Source organism: Myiozetetes cayanensis, unplaced genomic scaffold, assembly GCF_022539395.1.
Source record: "Myiozetetes cayanensis isolate MyiCay16 unplaced genomic scaffold, myiCay2020 scf30, whole genome shotgun sequence".
NCBI lineage: Eukaryota > Metazoa > Chordata > Aves > Passeriformes > Tyrannidae > Myiozetetes > Myiozetetes cayanensis.
In genome coordinates this window covers 298,535-320,753 of record NW_026087522.1, presented here as the reverse complement: position 1 = coordinate 320,753, position 22,219 = coordinate 298,535, and the positions used below count along the sequence as shown (strand labels likewise).

Here is a 22,219-nt window from a genome sequence, read left to right as displayed (position 1 = left end):
TTGCAGGGAGCAGAGGGTGACCGGGATCATCGTCTTTGTGCTCACGGGCATTTCGGTCTTCCTGGCCCCCATCCTGAAGGTAAAACATTCCTGTTCCCACATCCCTCCCTGAATTAAAAACTGGATTCTTCCCCCTCCCCATGGCCCCCCTCCTGGAGGTAAAACATTCCTGTTCCCACATCCCTCCCTGAATTAAAAACTGGATTCTTCCCCCTCCACATGGTCCCGGGGGTAGAACATTCCCATTCCCACATCCCTGCAAACATCCAGGGAAAGCTGGATTCTGGCCCCTCTCCACGACCTAGCCCTAACCATGACCCCCACCCTTTAAGCAAGATATTCCCATTCCCAAATTCCAGCTCCTCCCCGCAAATGTCCAGGAAAAGCTGGATTCTGTCCCTTCCCCATGGCCCCATCCTGGAGACAGAACATTCCCATTGCCACATCCCAGCTGTTCAAGGAAAACCTGGGGTTTTTTTCCCCTGAGTTGGTCCCAATCCCTGGGAATGAGTTCCATGTTTTTTCCATGTTCCCAGTACATTCCCATGCCGGTGCTCTACGGTGTCTTCCTGTACATGGGGGTGGCGTCACTGAACGGCATCCAGGTGAGTTCTCCCCCTGCTCCTCCTCCTCTTCCTCCTCAATGGCCCAGAACTGGGGGGGAAAGGGAGGATTTTGACCCCAAAATTTCCATGCATCCAACATTTTGACCCCCAAATTCCCGTGCTTCCAACATTTTGACTCCAAACTTTCCGTGTCTCCAATGCTTTAACTCCAAAATTTCTTTGCAGCCAATATTTTGACCCCAAATTTCTGGGCATCCAACATTCTGCCTCCAAAATTTCCGTGCACCCAAAATTTTGACTCTAAAATTTCTGTACCTCCAACATTTTGACCCCAAAATTCCCGTGCTTCCAATATTTTGACTCCACAATATCCATGCATCCAACATTTTGACTCCAAGCTTTCCATGTGTCCAATACTTTGACTCCAAAATTTCTCTGTGTCCAAAATTTTTTGAACTCCACAATATCCATGAATCCAACATTTTGACTCCAAAATTCCTGTGCTTCCAATATTTTGACTCCACAATATCCATGCATCCAACATTTTGACCCCAAAATTCCCCTGCTTCCAATATTTTGACTCCACAATATCCGTGCATCCAACATTTTGACTCCAAATCTCCATGTGTCCAATGCTTTAACTCCAAAATTTCTTTGCAGCCAATATTTTGACCCCAAATTTCTGTTCTTCCCACATTCTGCCTCCAAAATTTCTGTGCACCCAAAATTTTGACTCTAAAATTTCTGTACCTCCAACATTTTGACCCCAAAATTCCCGTGCTTCCAATATTTTGACTCCACAATATCCATGCATCCAACATTTTGACTCCAAGCTTTCCATGTGTCCAATACTTTGACTCCAAAATTTCTCTGTGTCCAAAATTTTTTGAACTCCACAATATCCATGAATCCAACATTTTGACTCCAAAATTCCTGTGCTTCCAATATTTTGACTCCACAATATCCATGCAACCAACATTTTGACTCCAAAATTCCTGTGTTTCCAATATTTTCTCTCCACAATATCCGTGCATCCAACATTTTGACTCCAAATCTCCATGTGTCCAATACTTTAACTCCAACATTTCTTTGCAGCCAATATTTTGACCCCAAGTTTCTGTGCTTCCCACATTCTGCCTCCAAAATTTCCGTGCACCCAAAACTTTGACTCTAAAATTTCTGTACCTCCAACATTTTGACCCCAAAATTCCCTTGCTTCCAATATTTTGACTCCACAATATCCATGCATCCAACATTTTGACTCCAAAATTTCCATGCTTCCAATATTTTGACCCCAGATTTCCGTGCACCCAAAACCTTGACTCCAAAATTTCCGTACCTCCAACACTTGGACCCCAAAATTTCCATCACCCCGCACTTTGCGGCAGCGAAACCCTCTGAGAAACACCCAAAAAAATTAAACAACCCACCACACAAATCGCCCGTTTTGGGGACTTAAAGAGGGTTTTCCTGGGATGGGGAGGGAGGATTAACAGGGATCCTCCTCCCCTGGCAGTTTTGGGATCGGTGCAAGCTCTTCCTCATGCCGGCCAAGCACCAGCCCGACTACGTGTTCCTGCGGCACGTCCCCCTGCGGCGCATCCACCTCTTCACCCTGGTGCAGATCATCTGCCTGGCTGTGCTCTGGATCCTCAAATCCACCGTGGCTGCCATCATCTTCCCCGTCATGGTAACGCCAGCCTGCCTTGGACCGGGTTTTTTGGGGGATTTAAGGGGTTTTGGTGACTCCCATCCCTCAGGGCTTAGGGTGAGAGGTGCCAGGAGAGAAGGGCAAAATGGGGTCCTTGTGCTCCTGTGTTTGTGTGCTCTGGCCAGTGTGGCCACCCCTGCCGTGGTGGGACATCTCACAGAGGGGAGTGTTGATCTGCTGGAGGGCAGGAGGGCTCTGCAGAGGGACCTGGACAGGCTGGATCCATGGGCTGATTCCAAGGGGATGAGGTTCAACCAAGTCCTGCCCTTTGGCCACAACAACCCCCGGCAGCCCCCCGGGCTGGGGACAGAGTGGGAGGACAGAAAGGGACCTGGGGGCACTGACTGACAGCAGCTGAACGTGAGCCAGGGGTGCCCAGGGGGGCGAGAGGCCGATGGATCCCGGCCTGGCTCAGGAACAGGGTGGCAGCAGGAGCAGGGCAGGGATTGTGCCCCTGGACTGGGCACTGGGGAGGCCACCCCTCGAGTGCCGTGCCCAGCTCTGGGCCCTCGGTTTGGGGAGGATGTTGAGGGGCTGCAGCGTGTCCAGAGAAGGGCAACGAGGCTGGGGAAGGGGCTGGAGCACAAGTGCTGGGAGGAGCAGCTGAGGGAGCTGGGGGGGCTCAGCCTGGACAGGAGGAGGCTCAGGGGGGACCTTCTCACTCTCTGCAACTCCCTGACAGGAGGGGGAGCCGGGGGGGGTCGGGCTCTGCTCCCAGGAACCAGCAGCAGGACAAGAGGGCTCAGCCTTGAGCTGCCCCAGGGGAGGTTTAGGTTGGACATGGGGAAGAAGTTCTTGCCAGAGAGAGTGATCAGACACTGGAAGGGGCTGCCCAGGGAGGGGGTGGAGTCCCCATCCCTGGAGGGGTTTGAGCAGAGCCTGGATGTGGCATCAGTGCCATGGGCTGGGTGACAAGGTGGGGTTGGGTCACAGGTTGGCCTCGATGATCCCAGAGGTCTTTTCCAACCTAACTGACTCTGTGATTCTGTGATTCCACTCCTGTCTCTCTGCCCTCACAGATTTTAGCCCTGATCCTGGTCAGGAGGCTGCTGGATTTTGTCTTCTCCCAACACGACCTGGCCTGGATCGACAACATCATCCCTGAGAAGGAGAAGAAGAAAGAGGACGACAAGAAGAAGAAGAAAAAAGGCAATAAAGGAGACAGCAGCAGTGATGAGGAGGTGGGTGAGGGGCTCCTGTGGGCAGTGGGAACATTCCAGACCAGTGGGAGGGAAAGGTCCCACTGAAACTTCCAGGTTGGTGGCTTTGGGATGGAGATCTTTGACTCCTGGAGGTGTTTCTCATTAGAGGAGCCTCCTGAGGTGCAGAAAGGACACCCAACCCTCCCCATAGAGCCCCCCCAAACCTCCCAGGACGCTCTTGCATTCCAAACTCCTTCTCCCAGAGGAGCCTGGGGGTTGGCTGGATCCAATCTTAGCCTTGGATTGTGTCAACTGCTTAAACTGAAGGAATTATATGGAAGTGTGATTGAACCACTCCTGTCCTACAGGTTTCAGTGAATGACAAATCAGAGATATTTATATAAAATGAATTATTATTATTATGACAAATGGACAGATAAAGGACCTTAATCAGAATTATTTACTATGCAGTGTAAAACCTAAAAACTACTAGTAGGGTATAATACAGCATCAAATTACATTAAAGCAATTTTATCAAAGCTGGCAAAAAGAAACAATCATTAAGCAGAGATTGATGGAACTCAAGGACAGTGGGCAGATCTCTCACAGAACCCCTGGAGAGTGACCACGAAGAGGTCCTGGGAGAAGCTCCCCACGCCCCAGGAACGTCTGTGAAGAAGAATCTGCCCTGTGAAAAGTTGGACTGGGCTTTCAGATTTATATAAAATAACTGCCTGCAGGTCAGCCAGCAGCTCATCTGCCAAATCCTGCTCCAAAAAGCAAGAGGTTGGGTTGAAGTTTGAGCCCAATTCTACACCAAAAGCAGCCTCTTGGCACCAGCCACAGCTCAGGGAACCAGCTTGGGTTGTTTGGATTCTGAGCCTGGATTCCAGGCCAAACACAGCCCCTCAAAACTGGCTCTTCAAGGAAAACCACCCAGACAAAATTTGTCAGCCTTAGGAAGCAGTAATTCCTTTTGTTATGATGCCATCAGATCTAATTTCTCCCAAAGCATGCAGGCAGAGGCCCAGAAGCCTCTTGCTTTTATTTAGTTGCCTAATTAATTCATCAATAGAATTAATAATTCAAACCTGATCCTGTTACACCCCCTTCCAAATCCACCCCTCCCTTGACACACCTCCCAAATTTGAGTTGAAGGTCCCAAAGACCCCTCCTTCCTCTTCATCCTCCTCTTCATCATCACCTTTTGTCCTTCCTGGAACAGTTTCAAGGGTCTTCTGAATAGTTTTGACCTGGTTATATCAAGCAGTGGGCCTGTTATGTCTTATTCCAAGAACATTTTCTACAGGAAAAAAAAAAAAAGTTCTTTACCTCGCTAAAAATGTTTTGCCTTGACAAGAAATATTAAACAAAAGGTACTTCAGCTGAAAGTTCCATTCCAAAAGTGCTAAAAAGCTGCCCTGAAATGGATATAATATGCATTTTAAGGCATCACCTCCCCAGGGCAGAGCCTCCTGCTGCAGATCCTGCCAGAGGATTCGGGATGAGGAAGGCAAATCCTTCTCCTCCTGCGCCCTCCTCTCCGGGTTCTGGGTGCCTGTGGGTGCTCCAAGGTGGTCTCAGAGCCCACCCAAGCACTGCTTTCACCCAATTTCCCCGTTTTTTCCCCCCAGTTCCCACCTCCCTCAGTCATTAAGATCCCCATGGAGCCCCTCCCAGCGCAGCCCCGAAACGGGGGCCCCCATTGCCTCAGCCGTAAGTAACGAGCTCAGGAGCCTCTCCCGCCTTCCCTGCTGCTTCCTAACCCCTGCCACGGCACCCACGGGGCTTCCCACGGCACTAACCCTGCTGGAAGATGCACCCTGGAGCCCTCCTGCTCCTGCTCCCCCAGGATCAGGGCTAAAAGCAAGGAGGGGGAGAGATCCCAGAGCATCTCCGACCCCAAGACCTGGGGACCACCGAGAGTTTCTTAAATCTCACCAAAAAGCCAGGGCTCTCCTGGGTTTCATCCCCCACAATGGGGGATTTTAAATATATATATATATTTAGACATTTGGGAATGTTTGCAGCAGCGCCCCCAAAAGCAGAGCTTGTGCTGGAATTCCTTGGATTCGTTCGATCTGGCTCAGCCTTCCCAAAAACCGCGCAGGATAAATTTTTGGGTGGGCTTGTTCCAGGGTGCATCTCGACTCCAGCAAGTTTTGACTGATTAATTCACTAACTGGGTCCTCCCCTTGCTCTTGGCAGGGCCTTGTCTTTAATCATCCCCCCCCCAAAAATCAGCATTTCCCAAGGAGCTTTTCTCCTGCTCCCACCGCCCGGAGGAGGCAGGACCCGGTGGTGGCAGGTTGGAGTGGGGGATGAGGGGGGATTTTTATGGGGGTTGTTTTCTTTTTTGGGAGGGTTGGGGGGGAGATTCTGCCTCACCTGAGAGAACATTTCACCTCTGTTTCCCCCTCAGGAAAGAGGGCCTCCACCTGGAGCTTTGCGTTCTGATTCCTCCCCGAATGGTTCAGACATGGATCGCAGGTAAACGGCCCCAAAAGGGCTCTCCCCACCCTCTCCCCCATCCCTGGGGGGGGACACAGGGATGTGTTATTTTTGGGATAACCCACCAGGTGATGCTCCTGGCAGGGCATCACCTTCTCCAGCCAGTTAGCACCACCCCAAACATGCAGGTTGATTCCCACCCCAATCCCTCCGGATCTGGGGTGGTTTCGTTGCCAAACAGGTTGTTGGGAGCGGGGTTGCATCAGAGGAGCCGTAAAAACACTGCTGAGAAACAGCCACAGGGATTTTTGGGATAGGAGGTGTCTCCAAATCCAGGAGTTTGGGGTTATTCCCTGCAGATAAAAGGCATAATATCAGTTTTAGTTAATTAATTTATTGGCGGTGGCGCCACGCGGGGTGTTTTCCTGAGGGTCCCCAGGGTGGTTTTGGGATGGATTTTGCCTCTGAAATTTCCATGCATCCAACATTTTGACTCCAGAATTTCTGTGAATACGCTTTTTTTTTCTCCAAAATTTCCGTGCATCCAACACTTTGACTCCAAAATTCCTGTTCATCCAACATTTTAGCTCCAAAACTTCCACGTATTCAATACTTTGACTCCAAAATCTCCATGCACCCAATACTTTGACTCCAAAATTCCTGTTTATCCAATACTTTGACTCCACAATATCCATGCATCCAACATTTTGACTCCAAAATTCCTGTTCATCCAACATTTTGACTCCAAAACTTCCACCTATCCAACATTTTTGACTCCACAATATCCATGCCTCCAATACATTGACTCCAAAATTCCTGTTCATCCAACATTTGGACTCCAAAACTTCCATGCATCCAATACTTTGACTCCAAAATTTCCATGCCTGCAATATTTTGACTCCAAAATCTCTGTGCATCCAACATTTTGACTCCAAAATTCCTGTTCATCCAATATTTTGACTCCACAGTATCTACGTATGCAATACTTTGACTCCGAAATAACTGTGCATCCAACATTTGGACTCCAAAACTTCCACGTATCCAATACTCTGACTCCAAAATCTCCGTGCATCCCACACTCTGATGGCTTTGGCTGCTGACTCCCCTCTCTCCTCCTCACATTCCACTCCCCCTCGAGATTTCCTGCCCATCACCCGGAGCGTTTCCTGAGGGTCTGGGCGTGGATTCGGGAAGCGGGAGGGGGATCAATCAACACTGATTCCCGTCTCTCCTCCTCATTCCCAGTATTACCCTCCACCTGAAGATTTCCTGCCCGTCCTCTCCTGCCTTTAACTACTCGCGGAGCCCGATCTGTGCCGTGCCCCAGGTGAAGATCGAGATGGAGTCGGATTACGAGGACACGGACACGGAGAAGGCCCCCGGGACATGGGCAGTGAGACCACGTTGTAGCCCCCCTAGCCCCGGAGGTTTTTATATATATATATATATATATATAAACATCTGCAGATCCAGATATATATATATATAAAGGAAATGGGGCTTATTTTTCGATGGCAGACTGGAGGCCCCAGGGGTTTTGCTCTGGGGGGGGGGAATTGTGTGTGTGTGTGTTTTAGTGGTGTGAGGTGTTGGGTTCCCAACCCTTCCCGCTGGGAAACGGGGCTGGAAAGGTGGAGCAGCTGGAGGGGGTTGGGATGTGGGAGCATGGAGGAAAAGGGGGTGATGTTGGTTTTTTTTTGGGGGGGGGGGGTGAGTGGCTGAGGGGGATTTGGCCCTGCTCCCAAATCCCTGGAATCACAACGTGGCTCTTGGGGAGGCTTGTTTTGGGAAGGGGAGGAGGGGGGTGTTGGCAGGAGGGTGCTGGTCCAAGGGGGTGGGGTCCTTCCCGTGGGATCCCAGGTGTGGTGGGAGCGTCCAGGGGGACCTGGATCTGCTGGGATTGGGTGGAGGAGGAGGAGGAGGAGGAAGAGGAGGCACAGCAGGATGGAGCTCCAGGGAGGGAAGGGAAGGAGGAGAAGCAGCTCAGGGTGAAGGTTGTTGCCACTTGAGGGCGACAACAACGAGGCTGTGGAGCGAGAGCAGGGCAGGGAATGGGGCCTTGGTTTCTGCAGGAAATTGGGAATGGTTTCTGTAGGAATCAGGAATGATTTCTGTAGGGAAATAGGAATGGTTTCTGTAGGGAAATAGGAATGGTTTCTGTAGGGAAATAGGAATGGTTTCTGTATGAAAGAGGACTGGTTTCTGTAGGAATCAGGAATGATTTCTGTAGGGAATCAGGAATGGTTTCTGTAGGGAATCAGGAATGGTTTCTGTAGGAATCAGGAATAGGTTCTGTAGGAATCAGGAATAGGTTCTGTAGGCTGCTGGGAATGGTTTCTGCAGGGCAATGGGAACAGTGGCTGCAGTGAAGCCCTTGGGTGACCCATCCCCATGTCCTCACCACGGCTCTCCAGGGCCACCCCCAGCCCAGGAACAGCCCCATCCCATCCTCTGGGTGGGAGTGAGACATTCCCAAGCCGTGCTCTCACTGGAGGAATTCTCCCACTGGAGGAATTCAAGGATTCTCTGCTGCCCAGCCCTGTCCAAGGGGCTTCACTCCCACTTCAGCTCCTCCATCCTGGTCATTCCCAGCGGTTTCACAGCCGGTGGCCGGAACAGGGAGGGGAGAACAAGCACCTGGAGCAGGGAGGGCAGAGCCAGGACATCCCCCCTGTGCTCCAGGCTCACAGCCAGCACCTCCCTGCTGGGTGTCCATCGGCATTTCAGCTCCACAACAGGCTCTTCCCACCCCCTGCCGCCTCTGGAGCCTCTGGGAGAGGAAGGGAAGGGAGCAGGTTTGGAGCCAGGGAGGCTCCCAGCTCCCTTTGGCTCTGCCCAGCTCCCACACCTTTTTTCCAGCAGCACCAGGGCAGTGCTGAGGCTTTCCAGAATTTTTTCCCTCCACAGACCAAGCCCAAACTCTGCTCTGAAACAACCCTCAAATCTGCTTCTTTCCCTTTTTTTTTTATTTTTCCTAGTCGAATTCTGTAATTTTATTTTCTCTCTTTCCAACCTCCCAGAGCCCCAAACCCCTTCCCCACCAGCAGGACCACCCTGCCTGAGATTTTCACCAGCACTTACTGGGGTTTCTGGACCACCAGTTTAAATATTGCAACTGGTCTGAACCTTTGTGTGGGACAGATCCCTGTAAATAGTCGAAGCCAACAGAGACTTGAAGGCAATTTCCTATTTATAGCAGGTTTTTTTTCTGGTTCAGGTGCATCTCCCGGGGACAGGGGGTGAGAGAAATAACACAGTGTTACCCTATCACCACTTCAGTGTTAATGAACAGTCAGAACCGTTTCAACTTGAAGGCACTGTGTCTGTTTTGTAGCATTTTTTGTACCAATCCTGTGCGGTAGAAGCGTCGTAGGTTTATGATTTTAATCGACCGGGTTAATTCGCTTTATCCAGCCCCTCAGCTCTATTTCCACCAGCCCTGGACAGGCTTCCTGGACTCTGGTAGCTGGTCCACAGGGCAGAGCTGAAGCCACTGTAGAACCCAGCTTGGCTTTGGCTCACTTTGTCTCTGTTTTGCACCGTGGTTTCTACTTTTTTGTAAGGAGCGAACGGAGCGTCCGAGATCCGACACCCCCAGCCCGGGCCCACTGTCACATTTTGTATTTCTTGGAGAAAACCCAATAAAAACCTGGTTTCAATGAGTCTCAGCTCTCAGTGTGTTTCTGCTGCAGAGCCCCTGAACCCCAAATTTCAGCCCCTCACCCCTCCAGGAGAGGGGGTTTGGCACCAGCCCAACCGGTACCTCCAGCCCGGTAAAGGTTGGAAAAGCCTCCAAGCTCAGGTCCAACCGATGGCATCACAACATTCCTGCCCTCAGGAAGGTGGGATCAGTCACTCCAGGGAATATGTGAAGAGGAAAAGAGTCCAAGATTCCCCTCACTGCCCATGGATGATCCTGCAAGGAGGAGGTTCTTCCACCCTGCTCGAGGCATCCCCTCAGGTAAGGTCGATGTTCCCAGGACTAATTAGAGCTTGAAAACACCCTCCATGCTGTGATGTGGATTTAGGTGAGAAATGAGACTCAGGGAGCTGAGCAGGTCCTGTTCAGGCTTGAAAGGGAGAGGTTTGCTTACTTTTAAGGCCAGTTGGTGCTGGTGGAGCAGCTGTGTCCCAGGTAAGCTCTGGGTGGGAGCCAGACCTCCCCCCTGCTCTGGGGAATAGCTCACCCCTCAAGTGCTCTGAAAACAATTAGTGCAGCTCTTCTGGAAGTGAAATAGTTGATTAGTAATAATTCCAGGGCACAAACAGGGATTTTTTTTCCTGTCTCCTCACACTTTATTTAGTTAGCCTGCATTACTCACTAATTACACACCTCACACACAGCCCAGGGAACCTCCTGCGTGCCCCCTTTGTGGGCACCAAACCCTCCCCGCTCTGTTCTTTGGTTAGAAAAAAAAGGCTTTTTTAAAAAAAATTCACCAACCAAACAGCAAAAACAAAAAAGCAAACCCCAGCTTAGGTGCACACTCAAACATGTTACAACAGCTCTGCCACTGCCCAGGGCCCTGCCCGGCCCCACAGCACAAATACGGCTCCATTTGCAATTTTTCAAGTCACTTCTTCTACAGAAGAGCTCGAACTAAACATCCCAGCATCGAGCAGGAGACCAGCACAGGCCACACACTGCAGATGTGCGAGAACAGAACCATCCAGGCTTTTTGTACCACGCAGCAAATCCCAAGCGATTGCCGAGCGAGCTCCCGGGAAAGCTGCATTCCCAGGATCCCAAATCCCTGCAGGGAGCAGGGCTGGCTCACACACAGAGCAGCTTTACAAGCAGCAGGAGCACAGGAGTGTAGATTGACACACCTCAGGACCACCAAGATGCAGCTGCTTCAGCTTCCAATAAATACCTGCGGCCTCCGGGTGGGGAAAATTCCCCATTCCGAGACAATAAATAAAAAAATATTGCATTTTCTATCGGCCTGTTCGGGAGTCAAGTTTGGAATGTTGTTTTCAGTGCTACAAGGGAGAAGGATGGCCCAGGTCAAGCAGTCAGTGCTTCCAGCTCTTTGGGTTTCAGCAGCTTCTTGGCAGCGATGATGGTGTTTTTCATCAGCATGGCCACGGTCATGGGCCCCACCCCGCCCGGCACTGGGGTGATGTAGCTGGCCTTCTTCCTCACCCCTGGGGAGGGAAGGCACAGCTCAGCAGCAAAATCAACAGCAGCAACAATCCCCAGTCTAAAAAAACCCACCCTCCAGATTCCTTCAGGATCAGCGTTCAGGAGTTTCCCCACAGGGACTTTTCCCCCGTTATCCAACCCCGCTCTCTCCGTCCCTGCTGCTCTAACCCAGCCCAACCGCTGGGGAACAGCTCAAAGCAAGGACTAAAGGGTCTAAAGGCAGGTCTAAAAGCTGGTTGCTAGCACAGAAATGTCAAATCCAAGCCTAGGTGTGGCCTCGATGTTGGTAATTCATCAATCTGGGCATTCATCCTCTTTTTCTTCCAGGAGGAAATTCCAGGGTCTTTCCCTGGGCTCATCCCAACAGCTCCTGGAGGAGCAAGGTCAGGGAATACAGGGCAGGAGGTAAGTTCTGCATGGCTTTATTTTAAAAGAAGCTTTGGAATAGAGGCAAAGTGACCCAAAAGGGTGAGTTCTCCTCTGCAGCTTTCCCATGGCACGTCCTGGGATAGCATGGAACAATATTGGATGAACCAGGAACCTGAACCAGGAGTTTCCCCCTCTTCTCAGCACCCAAGTACTCCAGAATCCACACCCAGAGCCTTTCCATACCTTCAAAATCCACGTCCCCAACCAGCCTGGACTTGGCAGTAATGGGATCCTGCACTCTGGTGATTCCCACATCAATCACTGCAGCTCCTTCTTTGATCATGTCAGCTGTGATCAGGTTGGGAATGCCTGGAAAAAACACACAACAACCCACTCAGGGGTGTTAAACAGCCCCACTCCCTGCTCCTCCTCACCCACATTCCCAGCATGTTCTGACCCACCTGGGCCTTCCTGTCCCACCAAACCAGCTGGACTCAATAATCCTCAGGATCTTATCCCATGAAATGCTGGAAAAGAGGAGGTCAGACCTCACTGGGGTCTTCGACATCCTCCTGAGGGGCAGCTCCAATCTCTGCTCTCTGTGAGCAGGGACAGGACCCTGGAACAGCTGGAGCTGTGTCAGAGCAGGCTCAGGTTGGACCTCAGGGAAAGGTTCTTCCCCCAGAGGGTGGTTGGCACTGAACAGGCTCCCCAAGGTTTGGTCACAGCCCCCCAAACCTGCCAGAGCTCAGGGGTTGTTCAGACAACACCCTCAGGCACAGGGTGGGGTTGTTGGGGTGTCTGTGCAGGGCCAGGAGCTGCACTTGATGATCCTGATGGGTCCCTTCCAACTCATTACAGTCTCTGATTCCATGCTGCTCTTTAGGGTCTGATCAGGTGCAACGGGCAGGCCAAGCCCCTCCTGCCAGGTGCCATTTCCCATTTCAAAGGCACAAACAGCTCTGCTGGGAACACCCACCCTGCTGCTCCTGCACAGGATGAACCGGCCCAGCAGCCCCTGGGAGCACCAGGCTCTCCCACGCTGCCAGAGAGGCTCCAGGACATTCCATATGCCAAGAATTCCCACCAGGAGCACCCTCAGTGCCACCAGCCAGGCCCTACCTGCTGCTGCCACCACGATGTCCGCACGGATCGTGTGCTGCTTCAGCTGCTCCTTGGGGGTGTAGCGGTGGGAGATGGTGACTGTGGCATCACCTGGGAGAGTTGATTCCATTGAGATTTAGTTCCCAAACCCAGCCAGTCCTCTCTGCATCTTCCCCTTCAAGACCACCCCTGTGTTTAGCAGGAACATCAGGGCCTGCTGACAAACCCCGGGGAGGTGGAGTCAGAGAGGAGGATTTGGGATGGAAGGGGACAAGGATTTGCTGAAGGAGGCTCCAAAATGTCTCAGGGAAGACCTTGTTGGTCTCTACAACTCCCTGACAGGAGGCTGGAGCCAGCTGGGGGTTGGGCTCTGCTCCCAGGGAACAAGGGACAGAATGAGGGGAAACAGGAAGGGGAAGTTTAGGTTGGATATTGGGGAAATTCCTTCAAGGAAAGGGTTGTTAAACACTGGAACAGGCTGCCCAGAGAAATGGTGGAGTCACCATCCCTGGAAGTGTTCAAAAAACATGTAGATGTGGCACTCGAGGACATGGTTTAGTGGTGAACATGATGCTGGTTGGACTTGACCACCCTAAAGATCTTTTCCAACCTTAACAATTTTAAGACCATGTGCAGAATTAACCCCCCCAGCCTTGGCCAGATCCCTGAGGAAGCCCTGGGATGGCTCCAGGAGCCTGAGGAGGGCAGTGGGACAGGTCTCCTACCCCCAGGCCGCTCGTGTTTGCCGTCGGTGTGGAGCAGCATCGCGATGGGCATCCCCACGTTCTTCGACCTCCCGGCCACCACCACATTCTTGCCCAGCGTTGGGATCCCTGCAGAGGGCAAGATCAGAGGATCATGGAGTATCCTGAGCTGGAAGGGACCCAGCAGCACCATGGATGCAACTCCTGGCCTTGCACAGACACCCCAACAATCCCACCCTGTCCCTGAGAGCGTTGTCCAAACCCTCCTGGAGCTCTGGCAGCCTTGGGGCTGTGCCCACTGCCCTGGGGAGCCTGTTCAGTGCCAACCACCCTCTGAGGGAAGAACCTTTCCCTGAGATCCACCCTAAGCCTGCCCTGGCACAGCTCCAGCCATTCCAGGATCCTGCCCTGGCCCAACCCACGAGCCAGTTCCTCTCCACCCCGTAACAACAATGCCCAGCTGGGAATCCTAAACCAGACACACCAGCTGGAATTCTGCTGGACAGCAGCCCCACCCTGCAGGAGCAGCAGCTCTTCCCAGCTCTCTGGATGATCTTACCAGTCCTCTTGATGATCTCCCAGACTCCCCAGGGGGTGGCAGGTAACATGGAGTCCTGGTCCAGGCACATGCGGCCCACGTTGATCACGTGGAAGCCGTCGACGTCCTTGTCGGGGCTGACGGCGTTGCAGACCCTGCGCTCGTCGATGTGTCCTGGGGGGACAGACGGGGGGGGCTCAGCCTGGAACCTGCTCTGGGCACCCAGGCACAGCCTGGGCTCCAGCTCTGAGCCCCAGCCCCGAGCCAGACTCAGCTCTGAGCCTGAGTTAGATCTGAGCCCCAGCCCTGAGCTTGAGCTCTGAGCCCACAGCACCAACCCCTTCAAAATTTGGAGGCTTTGAGGCTCCTCAGCACTTCCAGCTCAAAGCTCCCAGCAGAGAGGGACTGGCAGCACTTTGGAATCACAGCCTTGCTGGTGCTGAGGGTATTTTTAGGCAGCCTCGAGGCCACAGCTGAGTTCAAGTTGATACTGGAAGCTGATACTCCCAGCACAGGAATAGATCCTGTGACCCCCGCCCAGAAACCAAACTCCTGCAAGCAGATGGTGCTGAGGAGCTGCAGGGACATCTCAAAACTCCACCAGGGCAGGATCCCACCCCTCATGGCACAGGATTGTCCTTCCAGCACATGGAAACCCTTAAAAACTTCCTGTAGGACGGAAAGAGGTGGAAGTTCAGCTCCTCACCAGGCAGGGGGAGCTGCACCAACAGCCCATCCACGTTGGCATCGTTGTTGAGTTTGCTGATCAAATCCAGCAGCTCCTCCTCAGTGATGGAAGCTGGTCTGAGGATGGTCTCACTGCTGATCCCTGGAAATCATCCCAAACACCTCATTAGTGAGCCCAGGCTGTGCACAAGGCAGCAACGTTCCTGATCTTTGTGGATTTAAGCCCCTAAAATGTCACTGCTCTACCAAATCCCAGAAGTGCCCAGGAGGAAGGAGATGTCAGCCTAAACATCTCAGCTCCAAAAATCTCCAATCAAAAATAATTAAAAAAAATAAATCTCTCAGCAGTGCAGAACCCAAGTTAAAATAAATAACACCATTTCTTGCCCCCAACCCTGAGCAGCACCTTGGATTGCAAGCTGGGAAGGAGTCAGAGCAGTGAGGCTGAACTCTGACTCCTGAGGTGAGGAAAGGAGGCCAAAAAACGCCCTTCCTGTGCTTTTTATGGCTCTGGCAAGGCTGCAAATCCCAAGCACTGAGCTTGATGTTGTCCTGAAGGATCCCAATGCCACATGGACAGCGTTTCCCAGGTGGAGGGGGAGGTGAAAAGCCACCAAACACCTTCATCCCAAAAAGCTTCCCCTGGAGGATTCCAACCCCAAACCCCCCTTTATTTGGGCAGGGAGCCCCCACCATACCCACGTCAGCCGCTGCCTTGGTCTTGTTGAGGACGTAGGAGTGGCTGGCCGGGTTCTCCCCGACCAGCACCACGCTCAGGTGGGGCCGCTTGTTCCCCGCCGCCACCCACTGCTCCACCTCGTGCCGGGCTTCCTGCCGGATCTGCCGGGCCAGCTTCCTCCCCGAGATCACCACAGCCTCACCTCTGCAAGGGGGGAAGAGGCCACCACACCATCAGCACCCTCAGCACCGGCACCTCCCAGCTTTGGGACAGGAAAACTGGGAGCTGACTGCAGGCTCCGTTTCCCCTGAGCTCTGTACTTTGGTTTTTTGGAGGTTTGTTGGGTTTGTTTTGGGTTTTTTAATCTGCAGAAACTCCCAACTCCTGAAGTTACTTTTCAGCCTTTCCCAGCCCTCCCACATCCCTGGATCTCTGCCTGTCCTCCCTCCCCAGCACCAGCCAGGGGTCAGACCTACCCTGTGCCAGCAGAGCTCCCTGTGCTCCCCAGCTTTAACAGCTTTGTCGAGCTCCCAGTCCCATGAAAAGCACAGGAAAATCCTGTCTCCAAGGCCTCTCTCCCTGCTCAGGGACCCCAGGGAGCAGGATCCACCAGGAGTTGGGTCCATGATCCTCGTGGGTCCCTTCCAGCTCAGGATATTCCATGATTTAAGTCTTTCTGCAAGGCCTCCTAACCCTACCCTCAGATCCAGAGCAGGCACAGATGCTCCTCAGCATTCCTGGTGCCTCCCCAAATTGCCGGAACCAGCCCATTCCTGAAGCAATTCCCAGACAATCTCCATCACAACCCACTCCACTTTCCCCAGGAACTCAGAGACAGCTGAGCCACAAGCCCACCAGCACCAAGAGCACCCTCCCTGCACCTCAACATTCACCAGAAAGAGCTGAATTCCTGCAGTTTCTCCTCAAAAATCCCTCAGCTGCCTCATGGACAGATCTTCCCCTGCCAGGATCCTGCACTGAGTCCAACAGTGCTTGTTTTCTGACCTTCTCCAGGTACAATCCTGGAGCTCTGGGAGCAGCTGGAACCAGGGAAAACCACTCCCAGAACTGCTGAAACTCGAAGTTTTCCCCATTTCCTGGGAATTAAGTGTTACTTCATCCCTACCTGCAACCACCCCAGTCAAACCCATTTAACCAACCAGTCCCAGCCCACTGGGTCTCTAATTCTTGGTCCAGCTTCAGAGCTAAACCCCTGCCAAACTACCAGACGTTGATTTGGATGTCAAAGGGATTGTGACAAGTGCCTGGCAAGCCAGGGAAGGGAAAATTCCTTAAACCAGAGGCAAAACCTACCTTGGATCTTCCCTGAGATTGGGGTGCTCTGGGCTCTCAGGGAGGGGGAGAAGCGCCAGTGCCTGGGGGAGCTACGGGGGAGGACAAAGAGGGAGCTCAGAGCAGGGTGGGCTGGTCGGGGGTCTCTGTCCCCCTCACACCGCTTAAATCCAGGGGCAATGCCCGAGGGACACTCAGGAGTCTCTGTCCCTCTCGGCCCGGGGGATGCCTGGGGGTCTCTGTCCCTCTCGGTCCGGGGGATGCCTGGGGGTCTCTGCCCCTCTCGGCCCGGGGGATGCTCAGGGGGTCTCTGCCCCTCTCACACCGTTTAAATCCCGATCCTGGGGAACGGCTCAGGGGGCTGTGCCCCTGCTCGCCCCGGGGGATGCCCGGGGGGTCTCCATCCCCCGCACCCCGCGGGACACCCGTGTCCACCCGCGCACCCCCACGCAAGGCGGGCGCGGGATTTCATCAGCCTGCTGGGAAGGAGGAACTCCCCTCCCCAGTCCCAGCGTGTGTGAAGGTTCAGGTGGCCCGGAGTGCCCAGCTCTGCTGCTCACACTCACTCAGTGCCCTCCCCAGTGCCCCCTGGGGTGCCCCCCGGCCCCCAGCCCCCTCACCTGGTTGACCATCTGGTGCTGCTGCACCGTCCTCTTCTCCCTGAACTCCTCAGACTCGATGTGGATCTCGTACATGGCCCCGCAGCCCCCTGAGGGATGACACGGGCACCAAATCCTCCAGCACAGGGAGGGACAGCTGAGCCCCCACAGCCCCCGCCAGGGGTCTGGGACAGGCCCTGCTCCTCCCCGGGGTAACGGGAGAGGGGAGGAGGAGGAGGAGGACGAGGGGCTTTACCTGAGATGTCCACGACCTTGATGGAGGAGGCCCTGGGGAACCTCTCCCGCAGCACCCGCGTCAGGCGCGACTCCCCCTCGGAGCCGGAGCTGAGGCTGCGCCAGGAGCGGCAGCGCAGGAACAGCTGGGGGGGGACAGTGATGGGGGGCTCTGGGAGACCCCAAACACACACACAGGGGATGGGGAGACCCTGGAGAGATCCCAAACACACACACAGGGAATGGGGAGACCATGGAGAGACCCCAAACACACACACACGGGCTGAGGGTGGCAGTGGGTGGGGGGCTGTCTGTGCCAGGAGGGAAGGGAAGGTTTGGGAAGGCAAGGCAAGGGAAGGCTGCTGGCACAGGCTGGGTGGGAGGCACCGGGAGACGGGGAAAACTGAGGGATGGAGGAACGGCAGTGGGGGAAGGTGGGATGAAATGGGGGCTGCCTTCACTGGCATGGCGGAGAGGGGGGACTGGAGTTGGGGGGAAACCAGAGGAGGGGAACCGGGGGGAAGAGGAGGGATGGAAACGGGGCCGGCAGCGGCGGGGACACGGACAGGGACAGACACGGACACACAGGGACAGACGGACACAGGGACAGACGGACACAGGGAAAGCCAAGGAAAAGGGACGGACAGATGGACACAGGGACAGACGGACACAGGGACAGACGGACACAGGGACAGACGGACACACTCACCGGGCCCCGGCCCAGCCCCGCCGCCATCCCGGGGCGCGCGCCGGGGTCACCCCGCGCCTCAGCCCCTGCACCGCCGAGCGCCCCCTGGCGGCTCGGAGGACCCCGGAGGAGGGAACCCGATCCTTCCTCCCCCCCCCATCCCAAAAAAACCGGCCCCATCCTGCCCCCCTCCTCCCCATTCCCAAAACGTCCCATCCTGCCCCTCCCCGATAGAGGGAGCGCCAACCTGACCTCCTTGTTTCCACACCGAGCCCCAGCTCCCCACACACACACACCGGGCCCCATCCTGCTCCCCCATTCCCATAAGGAAAGTCCCGCCCTGCCCCCCTCCCAGACAGGGCCCCATCCTGCCCCCCTAACCCCTCTCCAGAACCCCATCCCAAAGAGAGCTCCATCCTGCCCTTCTATCCCACCCCCTCCAAATCCTGCCCCTCCCACTGGGCCCAATCCTGTCCCCCACTCCCACCCCAACCCTTATCCAGAGCCCCATCCCACCCCCATCCCAATATCCAGGGCCCCATCCTTTCCCCTGTTCCCAAAAAGGCTCCATCCTGCCCTTCTATCCCATCCCCTCTCCCCAAATCCTGCCCCTCTCCCTCAACTGGGCCTGATCCTTTCCCCCATTCCCATATCCAGTGCCCCATCCTGACCCTCCATCCCAAAGACCCTCACCCTGCCCCCCATTCCCATATCCAGCCCCTCATCCTGCCCCCCATTCCCACACCGCATCCCAATCCCCCCTCCCCGCCCACTCCCGCCCCATTCCATCCGGGAACACAAAACCGTGGAGGAGCCGCGTGTTGAGTGCAAAAAATAAATATAAAATTTATTAAAACACCCACAATATTTTAAAGATATCAGGAATAATACAGCCCGCGGCCCCGCGGCCGCGCCAACTCAGAATAAAATACAAATTAAAAAAAAAAAAACCAACAAAAACAACAACAGAACAAAAATTAAACAAAACAAAACAAAACAAAAAAAAAAATAAAAAAAAAATAAAAGAAAACCAAAACCACGGGGAGGGAAGGGGAGGATCCAAACTTGCAATTTTTAGGCATCCTAAAAAATAAATTTACCGAAACACTGGGGAAAAGAAAAGAGGGTTAAGGGGAAATAAAACAACACAAAGAGGGGGGGGGGGGGAAGAAAGGGGGGAAAATTATACAAAATAAAATTATCAGCATAAATTTACTGTCCTAGAAGTATCTACAGTTTAATACACATTAATCCTATTGCCTTGAGACATGGGAAAAAAAATCTACCGGTCCTCGATCCGCCCCGGAAAAAAAACTTCATTTCAAGTAACCACAGTCCCGAGCCGACCAAGAAATCTTCAAGTGTGATTTTTCGGAGCCGCCGGGACACCCCTGCGGTGTCTCCTCCCTCCGCCTGCCGCCGTCCCACCTCCCCTCCTCGATTATCCCAAAAAAAAAAGCTCAACAAAAACGCTCAAAATCAACCCCCACCCCCGCCTCCGACCGAATTCCTGAATCTGAGAAGAAATGGCGCCTGGTTTTTAATTTGGAATTCTCGCCTCTCTTTTTTTTTTTTTCCTTCGCGCCGCGGTGTGAAAAAAACCCACTGGGCAAAGAAAAAAAAAAAAAACAACAAAAAAACACCAACCAAAAAAAAAAACAACCAACAAAATACCCCAAAAACCTCCTCGCTCCCGGAATTAAAACGAGGCTGAAATTCCGGCGGTTTGTAAATCCCTGAAGGATGCGGAGAACTGAGGAAAAAACCCGGGCGGAAAGTGGAGGGAGGTGGAAGGAGGGGGGGAGGAAAGGAGGGCAAAAACAAAGAGGGGGGAAAATGAAGGAGGAGGAGGAGACACCGCTGCGAAAGGATCCCTGATTTCGGAAAGATTCACCCCGGACACGCTGGCGGGGGCTGGGGGGCTGAGGTATTTGCCGTGGGGGCGCGGGTGGGGCTGCTGCCCGTGGGGGAGGGGGAGAGGGGGAAGTAGCACCAATAAACCCCAAAAAATGGAAAATTAAAAAAAAAAAAAAAGAGAGAGGGGACAAAAGGAGGGAAAAGAAAGGAGCGGGTGGGATGGGGGAGGATGAGCAGGGGGAGCTGCGGGAGCGCGGGGGGCGTGGGGCAGGGCCGGGCGGGGCGCGGGGCTGGTGTGGGGTGTGGTGCTGGGTGCGGTGCTGGGTGCGGTGCTGGGTGCGGTGCTGGACGCGGTGCCGAGCACCAGGTGTGGGGCTGCCACGGTGCAGGATTAGTGCCCGGCCAGGTGGTGCTGGGGGGCTGTGCCACGGGGTCAGGAGTGCTGGGCACCGGCCCCAGCACCATGGGAGCGCCACGGGGCGCACGGCACCTGAGCACCACCGCTGTGCCAGGCGCTTGCTCCGTGCCCAAGTGTCTGTGCCTGGTGTGTCAGCACCGTCCCCAAGCACCACGGTCACACACCACGCCTGAGCACCATCACCGTGTCCAAGCACCGTGTCCAAGCACCACGGTCACGCACCCTGGCTCAGCACCACACCCACACACCACGGCCAAGCGCCGCGTTCAGCCCTCGTGGCTGAGCACTCTGCCCACACACCGTGCCCGTGGCACGTGGCCAAGCGCCGCTGCCCAAGCTCTGAGTCCATGCAGTGAGTCCAAGCACCAAGCAGAGCACCACGTTCTGAGCACCATGTCCATGCACCACGTCTGAGCACCATGTCGGAGCACCGTGTCCATGCACCACGTCCACACCCCCTGGCTGAGCCCCGCGCTCGAGCACCGTGTTCACACGTTGTGGCTGAGCGCCGAGTCCACGCACCAGGTCCGAGCGTGGCGGTCGAGCACCACGACCACGCACACCGCATCTGAGCACCACCATATCCGTGATGTGCGGTCAAGCACCGAGTCCAGGCACCAAGCAGAGCACCATGTCCACACAACATGTCCAAGCACTGTCCCTGAGCACCCCGTCCACGGCGCGTGGCTGATCACCGTGCCCCGAGCGCCACGTCCATGCACCGTGTCCGAGCACCGCGGTCAAGCACCGTGTCCACACATCGTGCCGGAGCACCGCGGCCGAGCACCAGGTTCACACACCGTGGTCAAGCACCGAGTCCATGCACCAAGTCCAAGCACCAAGCAAGAGCACCATGTCCACGCGCCACGTCTGAGCACCGTAACCACGCGTCACGTCCACGGTGCACGGCTGAGCACCGTGCCCGAGCACCATACCCATGCACCGTGTCCATGACGTGGTCAAGCACTGTGCCTGAGCACCGTGTCCATGCACCAAGTCCAAGCACCACAGTAGAGCACCACGTCCGTGCACCGCGTCTGAACACCAGGGTCGAGCACCATGTCCACACATCATGTCCGAGCACCGTGTCCACACATCATGTCCGAGCACCGTGTCCACACATCATGTCCGAGCACCGTGTCCGTGCACCATGTCCATGGATCATGTCCGAGCACGGTGCCTGCCCACCGTGTCCGTGGGGTGTGGACGAGCACCGTGCCCCGAGCACCGTGTCCACACGCCACGTCCAAGCACCTCGGCAGAGCACCGTGCCCGAGCACCACGTCCACGATGTGTGGCTGAGCACTGTGTCCAAGCACCCTGTCTGAGCACCAGGTCCAAGCACCACATCCAAGCACGGTGTCCACGTGCCACGCCTGAGCACCACGCCCCCAATGCATGACTGACCACCATGTCCAAGCACCACGCCCACGGTGTGTGACAAACACTGTGACCCAGCGCCACGTCCCCGGTGTGTGACACCACAACACCCGAGCACCACGTCCGTGGTGCGTGACCAAACACCACGACCGAGCACCACGTCCGCACACCACGACCGAGCACGGCCAAGCACCGAGATCGCCCCCTGACCAAGCCCTGCACGTCTGACCCAACACATCTGAGCACCTCATGCCACCACCACGCCGGCTCCGCAGGGAACGGCTCCACCACGACCCCGGGGCACCTCGGACACGGCAAAAACACCGGTTTGCATCAACCCAACCGGCTCCCGGCACACCTCGAGCTGTCGCTCCGGAAAAGTAAACTTCCTTCTCAACGACATTGCTTTATTTTTTTTTATATCTTGGTTCCTTAGTTTCGTATATACATTAGTAGCACCTCAGCGAGATGGAATCAGGCAGAAGCGTGATACAGTTTGTTAAAACACCATAGCACCGTTTGTATTACAAGATTTCATTTAATAAAAATATGCCTTATAGAGCCCACAAAGCGTACTCCAGTATTAAAAGGAAAAATCAGCAATTGAGGCACCTCAGGGATTCTGGTTTCCTTCTCCTTCCCACGCCTCATCC

At 54.4% G+C, this 22,219-nt stretch overlaps 3 protein-coding genes across 3 annotated transcripts in view; 1 reads left to right on the top strand and 2 right to left on the bottom strand.

Annotated features, from left to right (window-relative positions):
• The window catches only part of SLC4A5 (solute carrier family 4 member 5), a 29,280-nt gene extending 22,006 nt beyond the window's left edge, over positions 1-7,274 (top strand). The window contains exons 19-25 of the mRNA XM_050325743.1: positions 7-79; positions 537-605; positions 2,083-2,256; positions 3,297-3,458; positions 5,054-5,135; positions 5,842-5,909; positions 7,116-7,274. Coding sequence (XP_050181700.1) covers positions 7-79; positions 537-605; positions 2,083-2,256; positions 3,297-3,458; positions 5,054-5,135; positions 5,842-5,876 — 595 coding nt within the window. The 3' untranslated portion in view covers positions 5,877-5,909; positions 7,116-7,274. The remainder of the gene's footprint in view (positions 1-6; positions 80-536; positions 606-2,082; positions 2,257-3,296; positions 3,459-5,053; positions 5,136-5,841; positions 5,910-7,115) is intronic.
• A 2,881-nt stretch (positions 7,275-10,155) lies between these two features.
• On the bottom strand, positions 10,156-15,303 carry MTHFD2 (methylenetetrahydrofolate dehydrogenase (NADP+ dependent) 2, methenyltetrahydrofolate cyclohydrolase; the record flags this gene model as incomplete). The annotated part of the gene is made up of 7 exons (XM_050325742.1): positions 10,156-11,018; positions 11,629-11,754; positions 12,508-12,600; positions 13,215-13,322; positions 13,753-13,905; positions 14,438-14,560; positions 15,117-15,303. Coding segments are annotated over 7 exons (930 nt in total), but the record flags the coding sequence as incomplete, so codon positions are not given.
• Positions 15,304-16,219: 916 nt separating this feature from the next.
• On the bottom strand, positions 16,220-18,059 carry BOLA3 (bolA family member 3). The gene is made up of 5 exons (XM_050325593.1): positions 17,933-18,059; positions 17,246-17,369; positions 17,011-17,099; positions 16,412-16,482; positions 16,220-16,223 (listed from the first exon to the last, which is right to left on the bottom strand). Exons 1-5 carry the CDS (start codon positions 17,957-17,959, stop codon positions 16,220-16,222), a joined length of 315 nt encoding a protein of 104 aa, XP_050181550.1. The 5' UTR covers positions 17,960-18,059.
• Positions 18,060-22,219: the final 4,160 nt, after the last annotated feature.